Genomic DNA, 19200 nt, shown 5'->3' on the forward strand with positions numbered 1-19200 from the left:
GGCACATACGCACACTTTCAATATTGTCGGCGAAACTGGCCTCAGTGTCAGCCGAAAATCACATCAGCAGACGGTTGCATCAGTCAGAGATGTTTGCTGCAGACAACCCAAGTGAGAACCGACGGCCCAATCTGCAGCTCCCTGCAGCTTTCACCATATTGTTTCAGCTACATGGAGCAAAACAAAAACACAACAACGCTGCTTCCTGTAAAACTGTGGGCAGCAGCGTACAGCACAAGGGTTGATACAAACTTACTGCATGCTACCTTCCTTTTTTCAAAAAAAAAAAAAAGATAAAACTATTGACTGCTAAAGAGAGTCAAACATTTACCGGAGCCCAAGAGACCCAGATATTCTTCTCAAGAGTTGGCATGGGGCTAAAACACCGGTGACCATTGGACTTAACCGACTGGAAGCCAGACGCAGGTCTCCAGTGGCTTCTGTGGCTTTGATAAACTTTGTTCAGCAGTTCCATCGTGCCATGCAAGAAGCATAATGTGATATTGTGGGCTGAAAGCTGCTCAGTTGTATCTGAACTTGAGGTTTTCAGAGACAAATCTAAACAATGACAAAGTAGGGCACAGTGTGAAGCAGGAAGAATATCAGGAGCACTGATTCTGTACAACTGGCAGCAAGCAAAAATATACTGCTTATTACGGTTTTAAAAGCTAAAAGGTGAAAAGATGGATCAATAAAATCGTTTTATGGCCAAAAATGTGAAGCCTTGTGTTAGGTTTTAAAGGATACTGCTTTTATTAAAAGTTTTATGGTTAAACTCTGGAAAATACCAATTAAACTGTAATTGTGTTTTCAATTCTGTGGCTCTACTGAGGCTGTGCTTTAGACATGACAAAAGGTCGAATCAGACAACATTAGTGAAAATACCTGTATGGGTGAATAATTAAAGCCATGTAGGTGCTTTAACAGTAAACAACTACAAAGCATTGTGAAGATAATCCCCTTAAAGCTAAAATCTACCTCTCCACACACTGCTCCTGTGATGTTGTGCGCAGAACCTGCAGTCTATTTGACTCAGGAAAACCTTCAAGTGTGACACCGCCAGACTTGCACTTTGTTTTGATGCAAGAAAAACAAATTTAAAAATGTATACGGCGTGAAATTGATTCTCTCTAGTGCACTGGCTCTGCTTTAAACAAACAGACTGGCAGCCATGTGTGTCAGGTATGAACCAATGAGTCATGACAAGGCAACATTTTCTAGAAGCAAAACATGAGAAAGTCTCTACATATAGTTAATATGTGGTTTTGTGCTTCGGATGCTCATCAACATAGACTTATTAGCATTTTTAATTTAAAAAAATACACAATCATGGACACCAGATTAAGTGTCAATGGTCACTTATAAAGAGGAGGCATTGAAGGAACTGTCGTTTGATTTACTCAGCTTCACTTTCACTTTGACTGGCAGCTATACAGCATGCGTGGAGTCAAAGCACCGAAAGAGAGGAAAATGTAAAACCTACAAAGTGGTGAGGTACCCTGCTTTGACTACATGAGAGACACTCTTCTATCCTATTTAGCAAATTCCTGACTCCAGGCAAAAACAAAGCCACAACAATGTGCTGATTTCTTTAACAAAAAAACAAAACAAGTGATGTTTATAACCCCAGCACACGTCACAAGTCATCACAACCACTGCAGCAAGGACTTGTGACACAGAGAGACAATCCTGTTGAAGAAACCATGTTGCATTTAACCAAACGCAACGCAGCACTTGAGCAGGAGGAGGAGGTGGAGGTGGAGGTTTGCAAATGAGATATTACCAAAAGAGAAGACTGTGGCGTGTGTGGTAAATCACTTAACGGGAGGGTGAGTGTGCAGAGTGTGGTGATCATAATGAAATGCGTATAGAGGCATCTTTCTAAGCCCTAAAATGATGCTGACCACACTTAAAATGGCGTCCCCGGGACAACAGAGCTGCAATCAGACTCCTCTGTCAAATCACACTGTTTGATTGCATCTCTACAGCTCATACTTGTGTAATAATGACTTTTCCACTTTGATCAAAACACAGCTTATTGGCAGCTTTCTCTCTTTAGGCCGTGCAACCGAAAACACTACTTCCCTGTGATATTGCTTTCACATTTTCTGCTTCACAAGTCTGAAGTTCCTACTTGCAATCGCATGCCCCTCTGATTCTCTAATTAATAACAGCAGCAGACAGACAGAATTATGCTGCAGACAAGGGCACAAAAATGAAACATTTCTATCAAACAGCTCCACTTTGGAAAATTAATGAATATCGCTTTAACAAAACACGAGCCACCCACAAAGTTGAAAACGTTCCGATCATCTCTGTGATAAGACACGGTTCAAAAAAAGTCAAGTCTCCAACCACAACTCAATCACGGTGACACGGGTCAACACTAGAGCAGAAACAATAAGTCAATGAATCAATCTTTGCTTAAAAGTAACCACCCTGATAATCTATATCTATTTTTTAGGAGAAATTACAAATATTTGTTGGTTCTGGCTTCTCTAAGGTGAGAAACTGTTGTTTATCTTTGTCCTATAAGCTGATAAACTTAATATCTTTAATATAATTAAAAAAAAATTCAAGTGAACTCAATGCTGATTTTGTAAAATCAAATCAGTTAATTTAACAGTTTCACAATGATTATGTCCATTTGTAGCTACAGGTAAATGGTAGAGTAAACTTTCATTTATTTATCTTTTTGCCTGTAGGCCTCAGTGTGCGTGGCTTGCTGGTTAGATCATAGATTAGCTTAGCGTTTAGCAGCGCTACAGCTTCATGACACAAGGACAGATGTTCATACTAGAATTCACTTTCTTCACAGTGGGAGGTGGTGCCAGAGCAAACCAGATACGACTACAGACATAAATGACAAGCCTCCCTTTACATAAAAAAAAAAAAAGACTCCATTGTATTGCCAGAGTGACAAAGCAGTTTTGCAGGTTCCACCTTCACCTCTCCTCCCTCTCTTCCTCCCACCTGACCAGCGAAAACTCTCCCTCCACACTAAATTGTTACCGGCAGTTTCATTCATTCTCACCGCAGGCGCTGTAAAGTCACACCGTAACTCTGGCAGTCGAGGCCCGTCAGCGGCGCAGACAGACGAAGCCGGATAAGTACTTTAGGGTGGCCAACAGGTAACGAGACAGATAAGGCGCCCACTATGACTGACCTGGATGTGTCACACAAGGAGTGACTGATTTGCTGCTGCAGCTTCTCTGCCACGGTGATTCTGACATCAGTCATCATGTCAGAGTAAATGATGAACTAAAGTGCACTTTTTAAAAAAAATATCCAACACTGATAAAGACATCAATAAAACCGTAACAGGCGTGTGAAATTAGACAATAAAATGCCAATTGAGAGACTATATAACATGCAAACTTATTTATAGTTACATTATAAGCTTATGTTCACTACTAGTCTTTTCCCCCATTAACATTTTTTGACTGTAATAACAGAATTGTGGGTACATGATCCTCCATGTCAGAGCTGTACATAGGCAAATTCATCATGTCATATGTGCACATAACCATATGTAAACTCACCACATCAAAACTGTACTTACCCACATATAAATGTCTCTATCATAATGTACATATCCATATCCAAGTAAGTGCTTTACTATGATTTCTTTATTTATGTAGCTATGTTGTACTTTCTTGTGTTTCTTTCTGTATCCAGCTGCTATGCCAATTTCTCCAGTCCAGTGAGGAATCAATAAAGTTTATCTTATCTTAAATAAGGATGATAGAAGGGTTTCTGCACTGAAATTTGTCTGAGAAACCCCAGTCACTGTTGCACAGTGCTACACAATAAGCAAACATATCACTTCATATAAAAGGATATAAAATAGGGCATTTACACATGACTCAGAGTTTCCAATGTGGGTTTAATCTATATTTGTGGTGTATTTCTCAAATTGCTGCAGGATAATCAACGCCTATGTAATGCAAATGTGGATGATGTCAGACTTTTCCACACGTTCAGATGCCACAGTGGGTCCTACAGCGTGACAGTGCTATCTAGGGCCTATCCTGAGCTGCCATAATCAGCTTACCAGGTTGAACACCGTCTCCACAATGTCTCGGTTGGAAACTTCCCCAACTTCCACCAGGCCGGCCAGCACGGCGAATTTCATCCTGATCCCCCTGATAGGCACTCCGGGGTTGAGCGCCATGGCGCCCGGTCTCCCGTCCTTCCCATCACCCGTCGCCTCCTCGCTCGCCATTGCTGCGGAAGGACAGGGCAGGTGGCGTTCACAGGTAAGGCACCTGTTCACCTCCCGACGGTGACGGTGGAGCCGATGTCGTCGGAGAAGAGAAGGGAACCTATCTCCCCTTCCGCTGAGTTGTTGTCAGTCTACAGGCACATAAGCGACACGTTTCCCTCCCCATCCAAAGATTGAGCCTCGAAAGTGGGTTAAAAAGGGAGATAATTAATTGTTGGTTGACACTGCGAGGCTGGAAATGTCACCACTCCTCTGCCCTGCTCCGTAACTTGATAGCAGACGGCTGGATTAATGCTGCTAAAAGCCCAGAAGAAGAGCAAGTCCGCTGCAGGTAACAAAGGCAGACGCAGGTGAGGCACAGTTCGCCCTTTTACCTGTTTCCTCCGCCACACGGACAAACGGGGCTCCGGTGACTTTAATATCTCCGCACAGCTCTGGAAGTTGCTATTGTCACTGAGTGCACACACTTGACAGGTAGCGCGCTTGGCGGAATCACACACACACAAAAACTCACAAAACTGGAGCGGAACGAGTCCGTCCGTAGCTTCGGCGGAAGTCGACGAAGCACGGAGTGTCCGCTCGGTGCTCCCCGAGAAACTCCGCACACTTGGTTAAATGGCAACGTTGACCCAGCTGCGCCGCATTTGCTTCCTGATCTACCCCGGTAGCTTCAGCTCGTCACCGCCATGACAGTGTAGCCGCTGAGTGAGTGGCGCATGCGCAGTGGGGAGCTCGGGGGCCGTGCTGCTCGGTGGCAGGTGTGTCGCTCAGGTGGCGGTTCGGCACGACGAGCCGGGCTTCGGTTGAAATCTACAGACCGTCTGTGTGAAACCAGTGACTGGGATCACGACTAACCTGAGGGGGAAGACATTAGCTGTTTCCTCGAAGTTAATTTCAAGTATGATACAGTAGATACTAAATGCCATCTTCTCAGTACTCTCATTAACATACTGCATGAGAGAGGCTGAGGCAATATAGGAACAATATAATGCTGTACCTCAGAGGAAAATCTTACGGATCAAAGCTTGTTTTTCTATAGCCTGGGGCACAAAATTGGAAATAAAATTAAATGATGTATTTTTTAAGAAATTTAATAATCAAAAAATTACAAAAACAATTGTCCATATAACAAGCATTAAGTTTATTATATATGTGAGCTGGGTCATTCCAGAACTGGAGGACATTTATGCCTTGTCCAACAAATTTCAAATAATCAATTTAGAAAAACACGCAGTTGTTGTATAAATCTACTTGTCCTGAGACCAAATATTTAAAAAAAAAAAAACTAGGAGAAAAGAATGTTTGAAAATATTTTTAAAATACCAAATAAGTCTGAAGTTCCCCCTAAAATGCCATTTTTCTCTTGTCCCCCCCTGATGACCATAATGAATCTCAAATAAAGCACCTAAAAGAGCATTTAAATCTTCTTTTGTTTGGTTTTATATTTTTCATTGATGTGTCTTGTAATTGTTTGGAAAAAATATTCAAGCTAATATTTGAAATAATAAATATTTTGCATAGAACGTGTGTCCCACAACAAACCTGGTACCATAACGTTTTTATCTAGTAGAATAAGAAGATAACAGTGAAACATTTTTCCTAAAGAATGGGTAGAGCAAAGCTATGTTCTCTCTGCTATTTTTCATATTTTCATAACATTATCTGCTATGACTGAATGTCTCACTCTACCTCATGAAACGATGTGATGCATATTATCAGGATAAGATGAATTCTTTATGCTTTTTTCTTTGCCTTTTTACATGAGTAATTTTGTCCTTTTGGTCAGCAGTAACAGCTAGCTTAACAGGTAGTTTCTACTCCTGAGAAAAAGCTAACATTAACATGGATTAGCATCAGTGTTACTGTGATTAGAGCAGGGTTATCAAACAACAAATAAAACAAGGACTAAAAATGGTGCCATTGATGTGTAAGCTGAGCCAATCAAGTCTTTGATAGTTTATTACTTATTATTAATGAATATGTAGCAGAACAAGAGAATGTTTATTTTTCAAAAACTTTGAAGATGTCCTCCAAAAGGTAATAACCATAGGGGGAAAAATTAAAAATTTTAAAGTTAAAAATGTTGTATAACATGAAAAAAGTAACTTTGTGGCCACCCAGCTCAACTGGTTGAGCGGTTGACAGGGGCAGGGACTATAATCCCAGATACAGCGGGCCTGTGTTTGATTCCAGCTCACCCATGGCTCTTTTACTTTATATGCATATATATATATATATATATATATATATATATATATATATATATATATATATATGGCATGCCGTTTAGGAAATTATATATATAATGAAAGCCGATATATATATAATGAAACTTGATATATATATAATGAAACTTGATATATATATAATGAAAGTCGATATATATATAATGAAACTTGATATATATATAATGAAACTTGATATATATATAATGAAAGTTGATATATATATCGGCTTTCATTATATATATAATTTCCTAAACGGCATGCCATACATAGGCATGCCATATATATATATATATATATATATATATATATATATATATATGGTTGGTTTTTTGTCATATTACAGATTCTCTCTGTGATTTAGTATGATTTAATAACTCCTAATACATACATACACATACACACATAATTCTTTATTTGCAGGTATGTTTAATTAAAAATAAAACAATGACATCATTTAAAAAAGCTGCCATTAGAATGGATGCAATTCTGAAAATGAATAAAGAATTGATTAAGAATTGTTTTTGACAAGGTCATTTTAATGTGTTTTATCTCCCTAGACTCGTAGCACATTAAATGCAATTTTCCTGTTTCATGGGAAATTAAAGTTACTAAAGTTAAACAAAAAGTGCAAGGTTCCTCGGGTCAAAGAGTTCATAACTGAAGTGAAAATATTTTGCTGGTAACCACCAGAATCTCTGTTTGGCTGACACAGTGCAACACAGACAGTAACTTTCAATGGAAAACTCCCCAGCATTTCCAAATATTTTACCAGATTTTAAGGTTGAGCATTTCATAACATTCTGATGATTATTGGGAAGTTATTCCTTCTGTAGCGTGTCTTTAAACCTCAGTTAGTGCAGCACTCATTCAGGCATGGCAAGGTCACTGTAGAACTTGATATTGTGACTTTCTTGTATTATATAGCTTTTTTTAAATTATTTTCATTATATATAAAATAGGTTTGAGGAAATATTTGGAAGACCTCTCAGTATAATTGGTTGTGTTATATTTGTATAAACTAAAGCTCATGTGCAGCTCACATGTAGCTCTGCTGAGAAAAAACAGATCTATTTGTTTAAGTTGGCAATTATCTCCTTAACTCTGAAGTATGAGTCCAGTTGCTTCTTGTTCTCATCCTTTCTCACCTATATATATATCCTTGTGAATGTTAGGAGAAAAATATAAGAATCAAATCAGACAAAATCCAAACTAACACAAGACTGAAATGAGAATCACAACGTTATCTCCTGAGCTATAGAAAAGCAAACTTTGCGCTGTGAGATTTTTGTCTGGGACTTTACAACCTTGTTACTAAACATAAAGCAGAATTATCATCTTCCTCACAATGTCAACAAAAAAATGTATAACCTTCATCGAATTTAATAGTTTCAGTCGAGAATTTTTCAGATTATTTTAAAATACATGCTTTCGAAAATGAGACTTAGCAGAGTCTGTTATCTTCAGTCCACCAAGAGTTTTATTGTACACTATGCAGACAATGCAAACAAGCCAAGCTGTTCTTGAGAGCAACTAAAAACTGTCACAGAAAGCTAAATCAGGTTCATAAAAATATGCCAGATATGTGCACAGAGGTTAAAGGAACACTGTTTCACTTTGTTCAGCAGGACAGAAAGATTGAAACATTTTGAGAAGATGTCAGAGCTACATGTGAGAAGATTATTTCCAAAAGAATCTCATTGGATCCTAAATTGTTTCTACTTGATTTGTATCCAAAAGATCATAACTATCATAGAAATGAACAAATGTTGATGAATCACTTTGTAAATACTAAAAGGTAATTGCCCTGTTTTGGAGAAGAACTTATGGAGCAACTGTTGGACCCCGGAAAGGACAAATGACGGTGAGTCTTTCACTGGACAGAATGACTGAGACACACAAAGAGACTAAGTTTGAAGAACCTTTGTAGGATGATTTTTATTTATTTATTTATTTAATTAGTTAGTTAGTTACTTAGTTACTTAGTTACTTAGTTATGTCCACATATATATATATATATATATATATATACACACACTACCATTCAAAAGTTTGGGGTCACCCAGGAAATTTCTTGTTTTCCATGAAAACTCACACTTTTATTCATGTGCTAACATAATTGCACAAGGGTTTTCTAATCCTCAATTTGCCTTTTAACACCATTAGCTAACACAATGTAGCATTAGAACACAGGAGTGATGGTTGCTAGAAATGTTCCTCTGTACCCCTATGGAGATACTCCATTAAAAATCAGCCGTTTACACCTAGAATAGTCATTCATCACATTAACAATGTCTAGACTGGATTTATGACTAATTTATCTTCAGAGAAAAAAATGCTTTTCTTTCAAAAATAAGGACATTCTTAAGTGACCCCAAACTTTTGAACGGTAGAGTATCCATCCATCCATTCTCTATACACCGCTTTATCCTCACTAGGGTTGCGGCTGGTGCTGGAGCCTATCCCAGCTGACTCGGGCGAAGGCAGGGGACACCCTGGACAGGTGGCCAGTCTGTCGCAGGGCTACATATACAGACGAACAATCACACAGTTGAGTATGTTTCTAGAAAATAATAAAGTTAATGTTGAAAATAAAACAGTTACAGAATAGAACTCATATAAAACTCTTCACTCTGATCAAAGTGCATCATTGGCCCAACAGTATTTCGTAATCAATTCATTCCTCCTCATGTTCAGGAGCTGTATGTCATGTTTACATCAAAAACACATACCGTCTTCGTTCAGCCTATCTTGCATCATGAATATGTGGTTTGTTTTGCACCATGTCTGTTTAGCAAATGACAGCGCATAGACCTCACAAAACAACCTCACCATCTCACAGTTCACACATGAACCTTCTTCATATATTCAGATTTTTAACTTTCTGGTCATTTCTCATCATTATATAGCTTATGTGCTTCAGTATTTCCACACCCATTGTAAACACAAGTTTCAAATAGCCTAAATGGTTATACACTTGATTATTCTTTTCTGGCAATAATGCTAAACTGCATCGATTTTCCTAATAAAGTGTTTGGTTAGTATATATCTGTACATTACATGCTGTATATATTTTGTGTTTATTGTATTTGGAAACCAACCTTTCTAAGCCTGGCCTCAGTTTTCCTGTAATTTGGCAAAATTATTTAGAACATGCACACATGAGCACAAATAAAATTAAAATAAGAAAGGCAAGGACATCCTCTATGAAATGGTTAAGGGATTATGTAATAATGCAGGACCCGGTTGATACTGTATTTTATTTTATGTATTTTAGCAGTGCAAATTTGAATTTCGCATTACAAATAGAAAGTGACATGCATACACAACCTGAGGCTGTTTGGGCTCCCAGGCCCAGTGACAGTCCAGTTTCTTCATTTGGCAATCCAGCCTTTATTCTGATTTATATTTCATCATCCTTACAGGGATATAAAGGCAGTAGTGGCAGTAATGGGCATTTACCTAAGCACCGTACCTGAGTAAAACGTTGAAAAATATTTCACTTTCTGCTCCAATGCATTAATTGCTCTGCTGCAGATATGCAAAGTAAGAGTTTAATAATAAGATGCACTGTAATAAACAGCACTAATGGCAAGGTCAACACAGGAAAAAGCGTCACAGCAGCACTGTAGGCTGCAGATGAGCAAAGTCATTTAAAACAGGAGATAGACTATTACATAATCTATTTACATGGGAAATTAAAGTTACTAAACATAAACAATAACTGCAAGGCATTACCTCATAATGAATTATTCCTGGTCACGCTGTGTTGAATCTTTTGTAAAGGACCTGAACACTTCTTCCACCAGTATGAAGGAGACAGAGCCCACCAGAATTCAGTCTCTCTCTCTTTGGCTGATACAATACAATACAGACAGCAACTTTCAATGGAAAATTCACCAGCATGTCCAAAAATGTAACCAGATTTAGATATAAGATTTTTATGAAAATATTGCTTCTACAGTAACTTCACTTAGTACAGAACTCATTCAGACATGAAAAGGTCACTGTAGAGCTTCCTATCGTGACTCTAATTATATCACTTTAATCTCCTGTAGCATCACCGCAATAATAAACTTAGCTCCTTCTGGGAGTAGTTAAGATACAGAACAGGTTTTACCTACTATGACATTACAAAGCCACACCACCACATCGCACATGATCCAGGGGCTTGAAATGCTTTCAGAACGCTGTTTTTCTGTGGCGCAGCGGCACATTGACAGATAGATGTCTGCATCCTCGGGCATTGGAAGCCAAACATTAAAGCAAAGTGACAGCTCTGCTTTGCTTGCCTTTTCAAATCCTCACCATCGTCTCAACCAGCGACACGTGAGATGTTTACATAGCTGCACAGATGAGAGGTCCCACATGCAGCCATGTTTATTATTGCACGAAGAAATTCTAGACAAACAGTCTTTAATGATAATGTACACTTTAAATGTATTTTAAATAATCCCCATATTTGATAGGATCTGTCTTCCCATCTCTCTGCTCATACTGGTGACTTCATGTTTGCTCTGCAAGATATATGAGCAGCTATAGGCGTTGCCACAGAGGCAGCTGACGTCATTGTTCCCGCTGACCTCCCAGTAAAGTGTAGCTGAGCCCTCAGGGACGCTGGGAGTCATGGAAGCCAGCAGCACCACCCATGAGATGCAGGCCCTGTCTCTGAGTTAATGACCTGAAATCTGCAGACTTGTTCACTGAGCCCAAAGGTAGACTTTCTTAAATAAAGCACTGAAAAGCTTTTACTGACCTTTGAATTGAACGTGAACCATGCCTTGTTATCTTTCTAACTGGGCTTTTTGCAGATAATGAGACTACAAATTTGTGACATTCGCTGGCACTGTAGCTACTCATCCTTTTCTCTCTTGCTGCCATCCTGTTGGAACCTTTTAGAGGAAGATCATCATTTCTGTGACTAATTTGGTGTCAAAGACAACACTTAAACTGATGAGCCCTTGTTACGAGCTCCAGCTATGTCGTGCTAAAGCTTGAAAGATTCACTTTAAACACAGTGAAAGCAGAGCAAAATGCATTCATGGGGACAAAGCACATTTCCAGATACATCAACCATATTATTAAAGGCAGAAACTGAACTTTGTTGCTTATGTAAACAACACAGCAGATGAAATAGAAACAAATATGATTTTGCTTATGAACAAGAAGACACTGAAAAAGCAGTTGCAGTGCTACATGTAGCCCTGTGGTTCTGAATGTTATTTATAAGGTCTTAACATTTTAAGGTAAAAAGATATGAAATTTCATTGATGCCAATACCAACTGTATTGAAGAATAAGAATAATCCTGGTAGACATATTAGGATGTCTTTGAATTTTCAAGATATTCTTGCATGCATGAAGAAACTGTTCTATCCTGCACATGAAACATCAAAAACCACAAGTCTGCCTGTGGTTACTGCCTGTCTAGTGTTGCAAACACAGTGATCCTGCAGATTGATTTAGCACTTCAGTAGTTACCTGAGTACAGCTAGTTGGAATTCATACAATCAGATAACTGACAGTTGTTTATTTGCCCATCTCATTCATATCAATGAAGCAATTAAATGCAGCTCAGCACCACCACAAACTGTATTTTCAGGATGATCTTACTGCTGAATCACCACCTCTAAGCATAAAGTTTCTGATAGTAAAATGTATTACCAGGCTGTTTTGGGTGTATTTAAAGCAACTGAGTTTATTTCACCAACAGACAAAATTCCTCTCTTTGTTCCAGTAATGATGTGGGTGTATGCAGGCTACACACCTGCTTGACGTGTTAACACGCCTAGAGACTAGTTCTTCCTGTTCAGAGATCAGGATGATCGACTTTGTTTAATAATCCAAGAAATAATTTCCCTTACTGGTTACATTAATTTCCAAGAAAGGCCCATTCTAAAATAGAAATCAAAAATTAAACGCAGTATTTGTAATTCATGCAACCTTGGTGGTTTAAAAAATAACACCAGTATTTGCACTTTAGGTGATGATCCCATTGAAAAGGTTTCCTCTTTCAAATACCTGGGTACTTGGGTGGATGAAAAATTGTCTTTTAAACAACACATTGAGAACTTAGTAAAGAAGTTGAGGCTCCGGTTGGGTTTCTTTTATTGTAATACGGCCTGCTTAAATCTAACAGTCAGAAAAACAATAGTCCAGTCAATGTTTTTAAGTACTTCAGATTATGGGGATGTTATTTACATGCATGCTGCCTCTACTTTGTTCTGGACTGTATATCACAGTTCATTGCACTTTATCACTAACTCTCCATTCCATACCCATCACTGTGTTCTGTACAGTCTCAATTCCTGACCTTCATTAAGCATGAGGTGACAGCAGCACTGGTGCATCTTTATTTACAAAGCATTGCTGGGCAAACTTCCATCGTATTTAGGTACATTTCTTTCACCCATCAAAAACTTATTTGACTCTCGCTCTGCTACATGGCTGTACTTACAGGTACCCAGAATTCATTGTGAGCTTGGCAGAGCAGCTTTCTCCCATAATGCACCTAGGTCATGTAACAACCTCCAAAACACTTTAAAGCTCAGTGATTGTGTCTCCCTGAATCAATGAAAAAAAATTTTTTTCTTTCTTTTATTTTTGTTTGAGCCTGTTTCAGTATTTATTGTTAGTATAAGTATATCTGAATTGTCTTGGTTTTTTTATGCTGTGAACATTTTACATTCTCTGAAATGGTGTGCTGTCTTGACCAGGTCTCCCTCAGAAAAGAGATGTTTAGTCTCAAGGGACTTCCTGGTAAAATAAAGGTTAAATAAACAAAATAAAAGTATTAAAGGCTGCAACGGTTTGTGATCATCACTGAATAAACTGGAAATTATAGCTTAGAAATATTTAACCTGTTTCACGTTATAAACCATCAATCTCAATTTATTTGGTTGAATTTCCCTTTAAAATTTGCACACAGTGATTTGTTTTTGAATTTCAAAAACGTTTTGTATTGCTTTGGAGAAATTTGTACATAGACTAAACAGATATTTTTCGCTGTTTCTACATTAGCTACTTTTCAGAATCAGCTCTCTCTTTTTATTTGTTAAAATCTACATTCCTCACCCATCCATCCATCCATCCATTCTCTATACACCGCTTTATCCTCATTAGAGTCGCGGGGGATGCTGGAGTCTATCCCAGCTGACTCGGGTGAAGGCAGGGGACACCCTGGACAGGTTGCCAGTCTGTCGCAGGGCTACATTCTTCACCGTGTACATTAAAATTTGAATGTGTGTTCAGTTCGGCACTCATGAAATCAAAGATACTGGATTTTTAGTTATATTATATATACATTGCCATATTCATATATCACATTAACGAACTAAACTAAATTCAGTTTTGTCTGTTGTAATCTTTGGTTCATTAATTCATCAACTAATGCATTGTTTATATTAGATTAAGAATATTGCACTTGCTTATCAAACTGTAATAAATAAAAATTAGTGAAACTGTGGAGGAATGACTTTCATTTGGGATCAGGCAACTGGATACTTGCTTACAAAACTAAAAATATATTTGCTTCATTTTGTTGTGAGCCTTATGGATGAGTCTTTTACCAGCAGAGGGAGCCAGAAGAAATCACAAGGCCTCGCGATATAACACAAATCTCATGAGTTCGGTCTGTCTCTTTAATTCTCGCGGGATTTCTGATTTCCTCCTCTTTCACTCCCTGTAGCCAACATGGCAGTCGGCAAGAATAAGAGGCTGACCAAAGGCGGCAAAAAAGGTGCCAAAAAGAAGATGTAAGTAGTAAATTTACACATTGTTACACGAAACAGACGTAGGCTTTTTCACTGGCCTCACTTTGGAAGAAGAAATGTGACGGATGAAAAGGATTTTGATTAGATGTTACTGGGCCGGTGCTAGTCTCGTCGTCGTCGGCCACTATGGCGCTGGATGGAGTTGTAACATGCCGTGTCGCTATAGTTTGTGCTACGGTGTTTTTTCACAGTTATAATAAACCACAACTGCATATATTGCTTCGAACATTCTATAAATGCCAGAAAGGCGTTGAAATAATATAATTTGGCTCCACAGTTACGGTCAGTAGTGTTGCATGCTAATGACTACATAGTGTTAGCATGCACTTAGCCGAGCTTACTGAGCAACATGGTACTCATACCCCACAGGTTTAGCCTTTAATAACATAGATAACAAACTAATAATCACAGAAATCGGTAATATTGACGTGGAGCTAGAAGTAGGGGTTCCATGATGGCTAATCCGAAGAATGTCCTTAAACAGAAGATGATTAGCTGGTTGGAGAGCAGCTAGTCTGCCTGATCAATAACTCACAAGCATATGCACGTTCTTCAGAGACTTGGATGATGCTGTGTGTTGTATTTACTAGATTGTCATTTGTGTCACAACCTCGCCTTAATACCTGCCGTTATCCTGCAGTGTGGACCCTTTCTCCAAGAAGGACTGGTATGATGTCAAGGCACCAGCCATGTTCAACATCCGCAATCTTGGCAAGACCTTGGTCACCAGGACTCAGGGAACCAGTAAGTCTGCATTTACTCAATATGCAGGAGCTTGTGTGTAAGATTTCACGAGTAAAGATGTGTCACATTGTTTCACTGACTGATAAATGAATGAGACTCTGGAAAGTCAAACTACAGATTAGGGTTTTTAATAATTTTTGATGCATTTTCTAAGGATATCTGTCTAACAGTTATGCTTTGGTACTCCTGGTAATGCAATGGGAATGTATGATGACAAACTGTTTCGGTCCCAAATGATGGCTGCTGATTACTTACGAGATCAACTGATATTCCCATTGCCACCACCTAATCAGTCAGTACAGAATTATTACTAGCTTTGAGTCCGTCACTAACTTCCATGCGTGTTACCCACTTAGGAATCGCCTCCGACGGTCTTAAGGGACGCGTGTTCGAGGTGAGCCTTGCTGATCTGCAGAACGACGAGGTGGCTTTCCGCAAGTTCAAGCTCATCACTGAGGACGTTCAGGGCAAGAACTGCCTCACCAACTTCCACGGCATGGACCTGACCCGTGACAAGATGTGCTCCATGGTCAAGAAGTGGCAGGTAATGATGATTTTCTATGAGTAGTACTGGATGTCTTTCCAAAAAGAAATTCACTGTAACTCATGTACTACTTCAGTTTTGGCAACAAGGCCAAATCAGTTTGACCCATATTATTTAGTTGTCAAACTTAAGATTCAAAACTTGGTTGTGACTGGACAATTTGTAGTTTAAATACTGGACTTTCTTTGCAGAGTAGCCACCAGCTGCAAACTTGTACAGAGAAGTTTCTGAATACTACTGATGGGTCATTCCTAAATGAAAGCATGGGTCGGAGCAGTACTTTGCTTGGAGAAAACTAGAATAATGAAACGTTTTGTGCCGTTGAGCCACACGTGCTGAAGAGATTAAATTGTAGGGGGCGTTGACTGACGTGAATTTTTTTTCCATCAGATAAATCTGTAGATGTTTCGTTAACATTGTAATGACATTTGTTCAACAGGTGATGCTAATGTACTGTGTATTTGACAGAGTTTGAGTATTTTTGGACGATCACATTGTGTTATTGTGATTTTTATTGTCCAGCTGCAGTGAAATTCATCAACAGCATATTCTGAAGTATTGACAGTAAAAGTTTTAATGTCTTGTTGGCTCTTCTAAGGCAAAGATTTTGGTTTGACTCTATAAGTCTAAGAAACCAGCTGCAAGGCTACAAAACCTTTTTTTTCTTTGCTTGCAGCTACCTATTACTTTCACCGCTGGGTTACTGTTCAATTGATTATTCTTTAAATTTTTATAAAATGTCAAAAAATAGTGAAACATGTGGACCAGGGTTTCCCAGAGCCAAAACCAACACCCTCAAGTCACTTATTTTGTCTACAACCCAAATATTTTTGTTTGTCGTAGGGGAGGGTAGAAGCCAGAAAACGAGTAAATGCTGTAGCCGTGAAGAAGTTGGAATTGGAGCATTTTGGCCCTTTTTCGCCCTCAAAAACATATTCAAAACAATTAATTGATGAAAGTGATTTTGCGACTATTTTTGATAGTTGACAACTAATTAGTTAATCATTGCGACTAGAATTTTTAAAACCTTTTGTATATCTGTTGGGTATATGTATCATGTACTTGTGATTTCTGTTGAGTCCATCTCGAAATGCAGTGATCAATACTTAAAATGAGTTGTAAAATAATTTTTCCTTAAAATATATGGATTCATTTCAAAAAAAAAAAATTACAAGGGGTTGCATATCAAGTCAAGGTGAAACCTAATGCCAGTGCAGCCTCTGTATAGATAGTGAAAAAGGAAATGTGGAGAGAAGCAGGTCAGGGAAACATGAATAGCAGTAATTGAAATGTGACGGGTTCAAGCAAATGATATTATCCTAATCAGGGTTGATTTAATCTTTCCACTCAGACCATGATCGAAGCCCACGTGGATGTGAAGACCACCGATGGCTACCTTCTGCGTCTGTTCTGCGTGGGTTTCACAAAGAAGCGCACCAACCAGATCAGAAAGACCTCGTATGCCCAGCACCAGCAGGTTCGCCAGATCCGCAAGAAGATGATGGAGATCATGACCCGTGAGGTTCAGACCAACGACCTGAAGGAGGTGGTCAACAAGCTGTAAGTCCTACAGAGTTATCCCATCTTTGAATGAGGATTTATGTTAGGAAAAACAACTCCTTAGTTTCAGATTAATGTCAAGACTCCAGTGATAGTGGTGGCCTAAAGGCTAAACAAGATTATGGATGTGTATAGATTTGTACTAGCCAACTTCTTTATTAGGAACACCTGTGAGATGTAGTTACATACAGCATCTCTGCCACAAATTAATGATTAGCTATCAATAAAGTGGATAAAACATTAGGGACACTTCTAATGCAGTCCAGCATGCCACCCTCCACTACAAACTGTTATAAACATAAAGAGAATCAGCACCTTACTTGATGTGAACAAAAAATAAAATGAGGATCCTTTGTAAAGTAGAATACCTGTTAGAGCTGTTGTGTTGGATTCCATTATATTTCACATATACCCTCTAAAATATCTAGTCTTTTACTGGTTAAATAGATGTTAAATGGTGTAGTTTTGAATAGGGCTGGGCAATGTGACGATAGAAAATGTCTATCGTTTTATCTGATGATCCTATCGTTTATATCGCAGTGTCGCAAAACACGCTTTACGGCAGTATTTTACGTCACCGACGTGCCTTACAGCAAGCCCAGGCACGCGGCAGTGTTGCCAACTTAGCGACTTTTTTTGTCCAAAGCGACTAGCGACAAATCTAGTGACTTTTTGTGCCATTTTGGAGACTCTGACAGGAAAACTCGGACCATTCTGCAGTTACTGTTTTCAACAAGCAGCGGGTGCTGCTGTGAGCTTCTCCCTGTCCCAAAGCACAGGCTGTCAGTCCGCAGCAGTCCCAGTGAGGGGAGGGGGAGACCCACATCACTCCGCGGACAGACGGCAGATGAATCGCACATGTGCAAAGTCACTACAGATCCCATGCAGACTTACGGAGCGGAATAAATGAAAAATGTTTTCTTCACTGTCATACTAAAATAAACCACAGTATTTAGCCTCTAGTTCAAAAACAGATTTTGGGTGTTTTATACTCACTAAGAGGGGGGACTTCTGTCATATGGCGGTGGTTTGGATTTAAAAAGACCGACAAGGATCAGACTACCGTAATTTGTAAGGTATGCCGCTGCCCGGTCCCATTTATTCATTGAATTTACCAAAAAATATGCTGTATCGTTATGTATATCATATCGGGATATAAAATTTTGGTCATATCGCCCAGCCCTAGTTTTGAATTGCTTCAGTTCAAGCTGGAGGTGTTTAACCCTGTGGACTGATGTGCTGTGTCTTGTGGTATTCCAGGATCCCTGACAGTGTTGGCAAGGACATCGAAAAGGCCTGCCAGTCCATCTACCCTCTGCACGACGTCTACGTCCGCAAGGTCAAGATGCTGAAGAAGCCCAAGTTTGAGTGTAAGTAAACACAGAAGTATCACATGGCTCTTCTTGTCTTTCTTTTTGTGGGAACACATGACAACCTGTTTCGGTCCCATATGACCTCCTGATTACTATCTATTGAGATCAGCTGACGTTCCCTTTACATGACAAAATGCTGCTGAGTTTTTTGTATTGATGCCCAACAATAGCATACTGCAGAAGTTTGTTTCTTAATTTGCGTTAAAATATTTTTAACTTTAAACATCGAGAGTCTTAATTCCCAGAGAACCTCTAGTTGTTATTCAGCCCAAGCTAAAACCTTTGTCCTCTCTTTTGCAGTGGGCAAACTAATGGAGCTCCACGGTGAGGGTGGTGCCGGCAGCGCAGCAAAGGCATCCGGTGACGACACTGGAGCCAAGGTGGAGAGGGCTGACGGCTACGAGCCCCCCATCCAGGAGACGGTCTAAAAACACCCTGACAGATTTAATAAAAAATGTAAATGACCAACACACTGTTCCGGTTTGTTTTTGTGTCTGCAATAGAAGGAATACTTTTAGTACTCATGCATAAGGTGATGATACAACAATAACAAAACTGAAGAGACTTTATGCAGTCAGTTCAACTAGAATTTTTTTTTAAAAACTATATTTATATTGCAAAATGTTCATTTTGTCAACATGTTTGTCCCATATGGGCACCTTCAGTACTGACTAGTGCAGTATTAAATATAAAATCATACTGTAAACCACCTATAATTCTACATCTTTATTCAAACAGTATTCCCCCTGAAGTGGTCT

At 39.0% G+C, this 19200-nt stretch overlaps 2 protein-coding genes and 1 non-coding gene across 3 annotated transcripts in view; 2 read left to right on the top strand and 1 right to left on the bottom strand.

Annotated features, from left to right (window-relative positions):
• The window catches only part of lrba (LPS responsive beige-like anchor protein), a 204036-nt gene extending 199091 nt beyond the window's left edge, over positions 1-4945 (bottom strand). Inside the window, 1 exon segment of the mRNA XM_051945532.1 lies at positions 4055-4945. Coding sequence (XP_051801492.1) covers positions 4055-4225 — 171 coding nt within the window. The 5' untranslated portion in view covers positions 4226-4945.
• Positions 4946-14059: 9114 nt separating this feature from the next.
• rps3a (ribosomal protein S3A) lies at positions 14060-18912 on the top strand. Its single transcript, XM_022194376.2, has 6 exons — positions 14060-14203; positions 14862-14965; positions 15322-15509; positions 16861-17069; positions 18330-18439; positions 18743-18912. Exons 1-6 carry the CDS (start codon positions 14142-14144, stop codon positions 18868-18870), a joined length of 801 nt encoding a protein of 266 aa, XP_022050068.2. The 5' UTR covers positions 14060-14141; the 3' UTR covers positions 18871-18912.
• Positions 15168-15236, top strand: LOC127533498 (small nucleolar RNA SNORD73). Its single transcript, XR_007941234.1, has one exon. It is a non-coding gene; the product is annotated as a small nucleolar RNA SNORD73 (small nucleolar RNA).
• Positions 18913-19200: the final 288 nt, after the last annotated feature.

The sequence above is a fragment of the Acanthochromis polyacanthus genome, chromosome 3 (genome assembly GCF_021347895.1).
Source record: "Acanthochromis polyacanthus isolate Apoly-LR-REF ecotype Palm Island chromosome 3, KAUST_Apoly_ChrSc, whole genome shotgun sequence".
Taxonomy (NCBI): domain Eukaryota; kingdom Metazoa; phylum Chordata; class Actinopteri; family Pomacentridae; genus Acanthochromis; species Acanthochromis polyacanthus.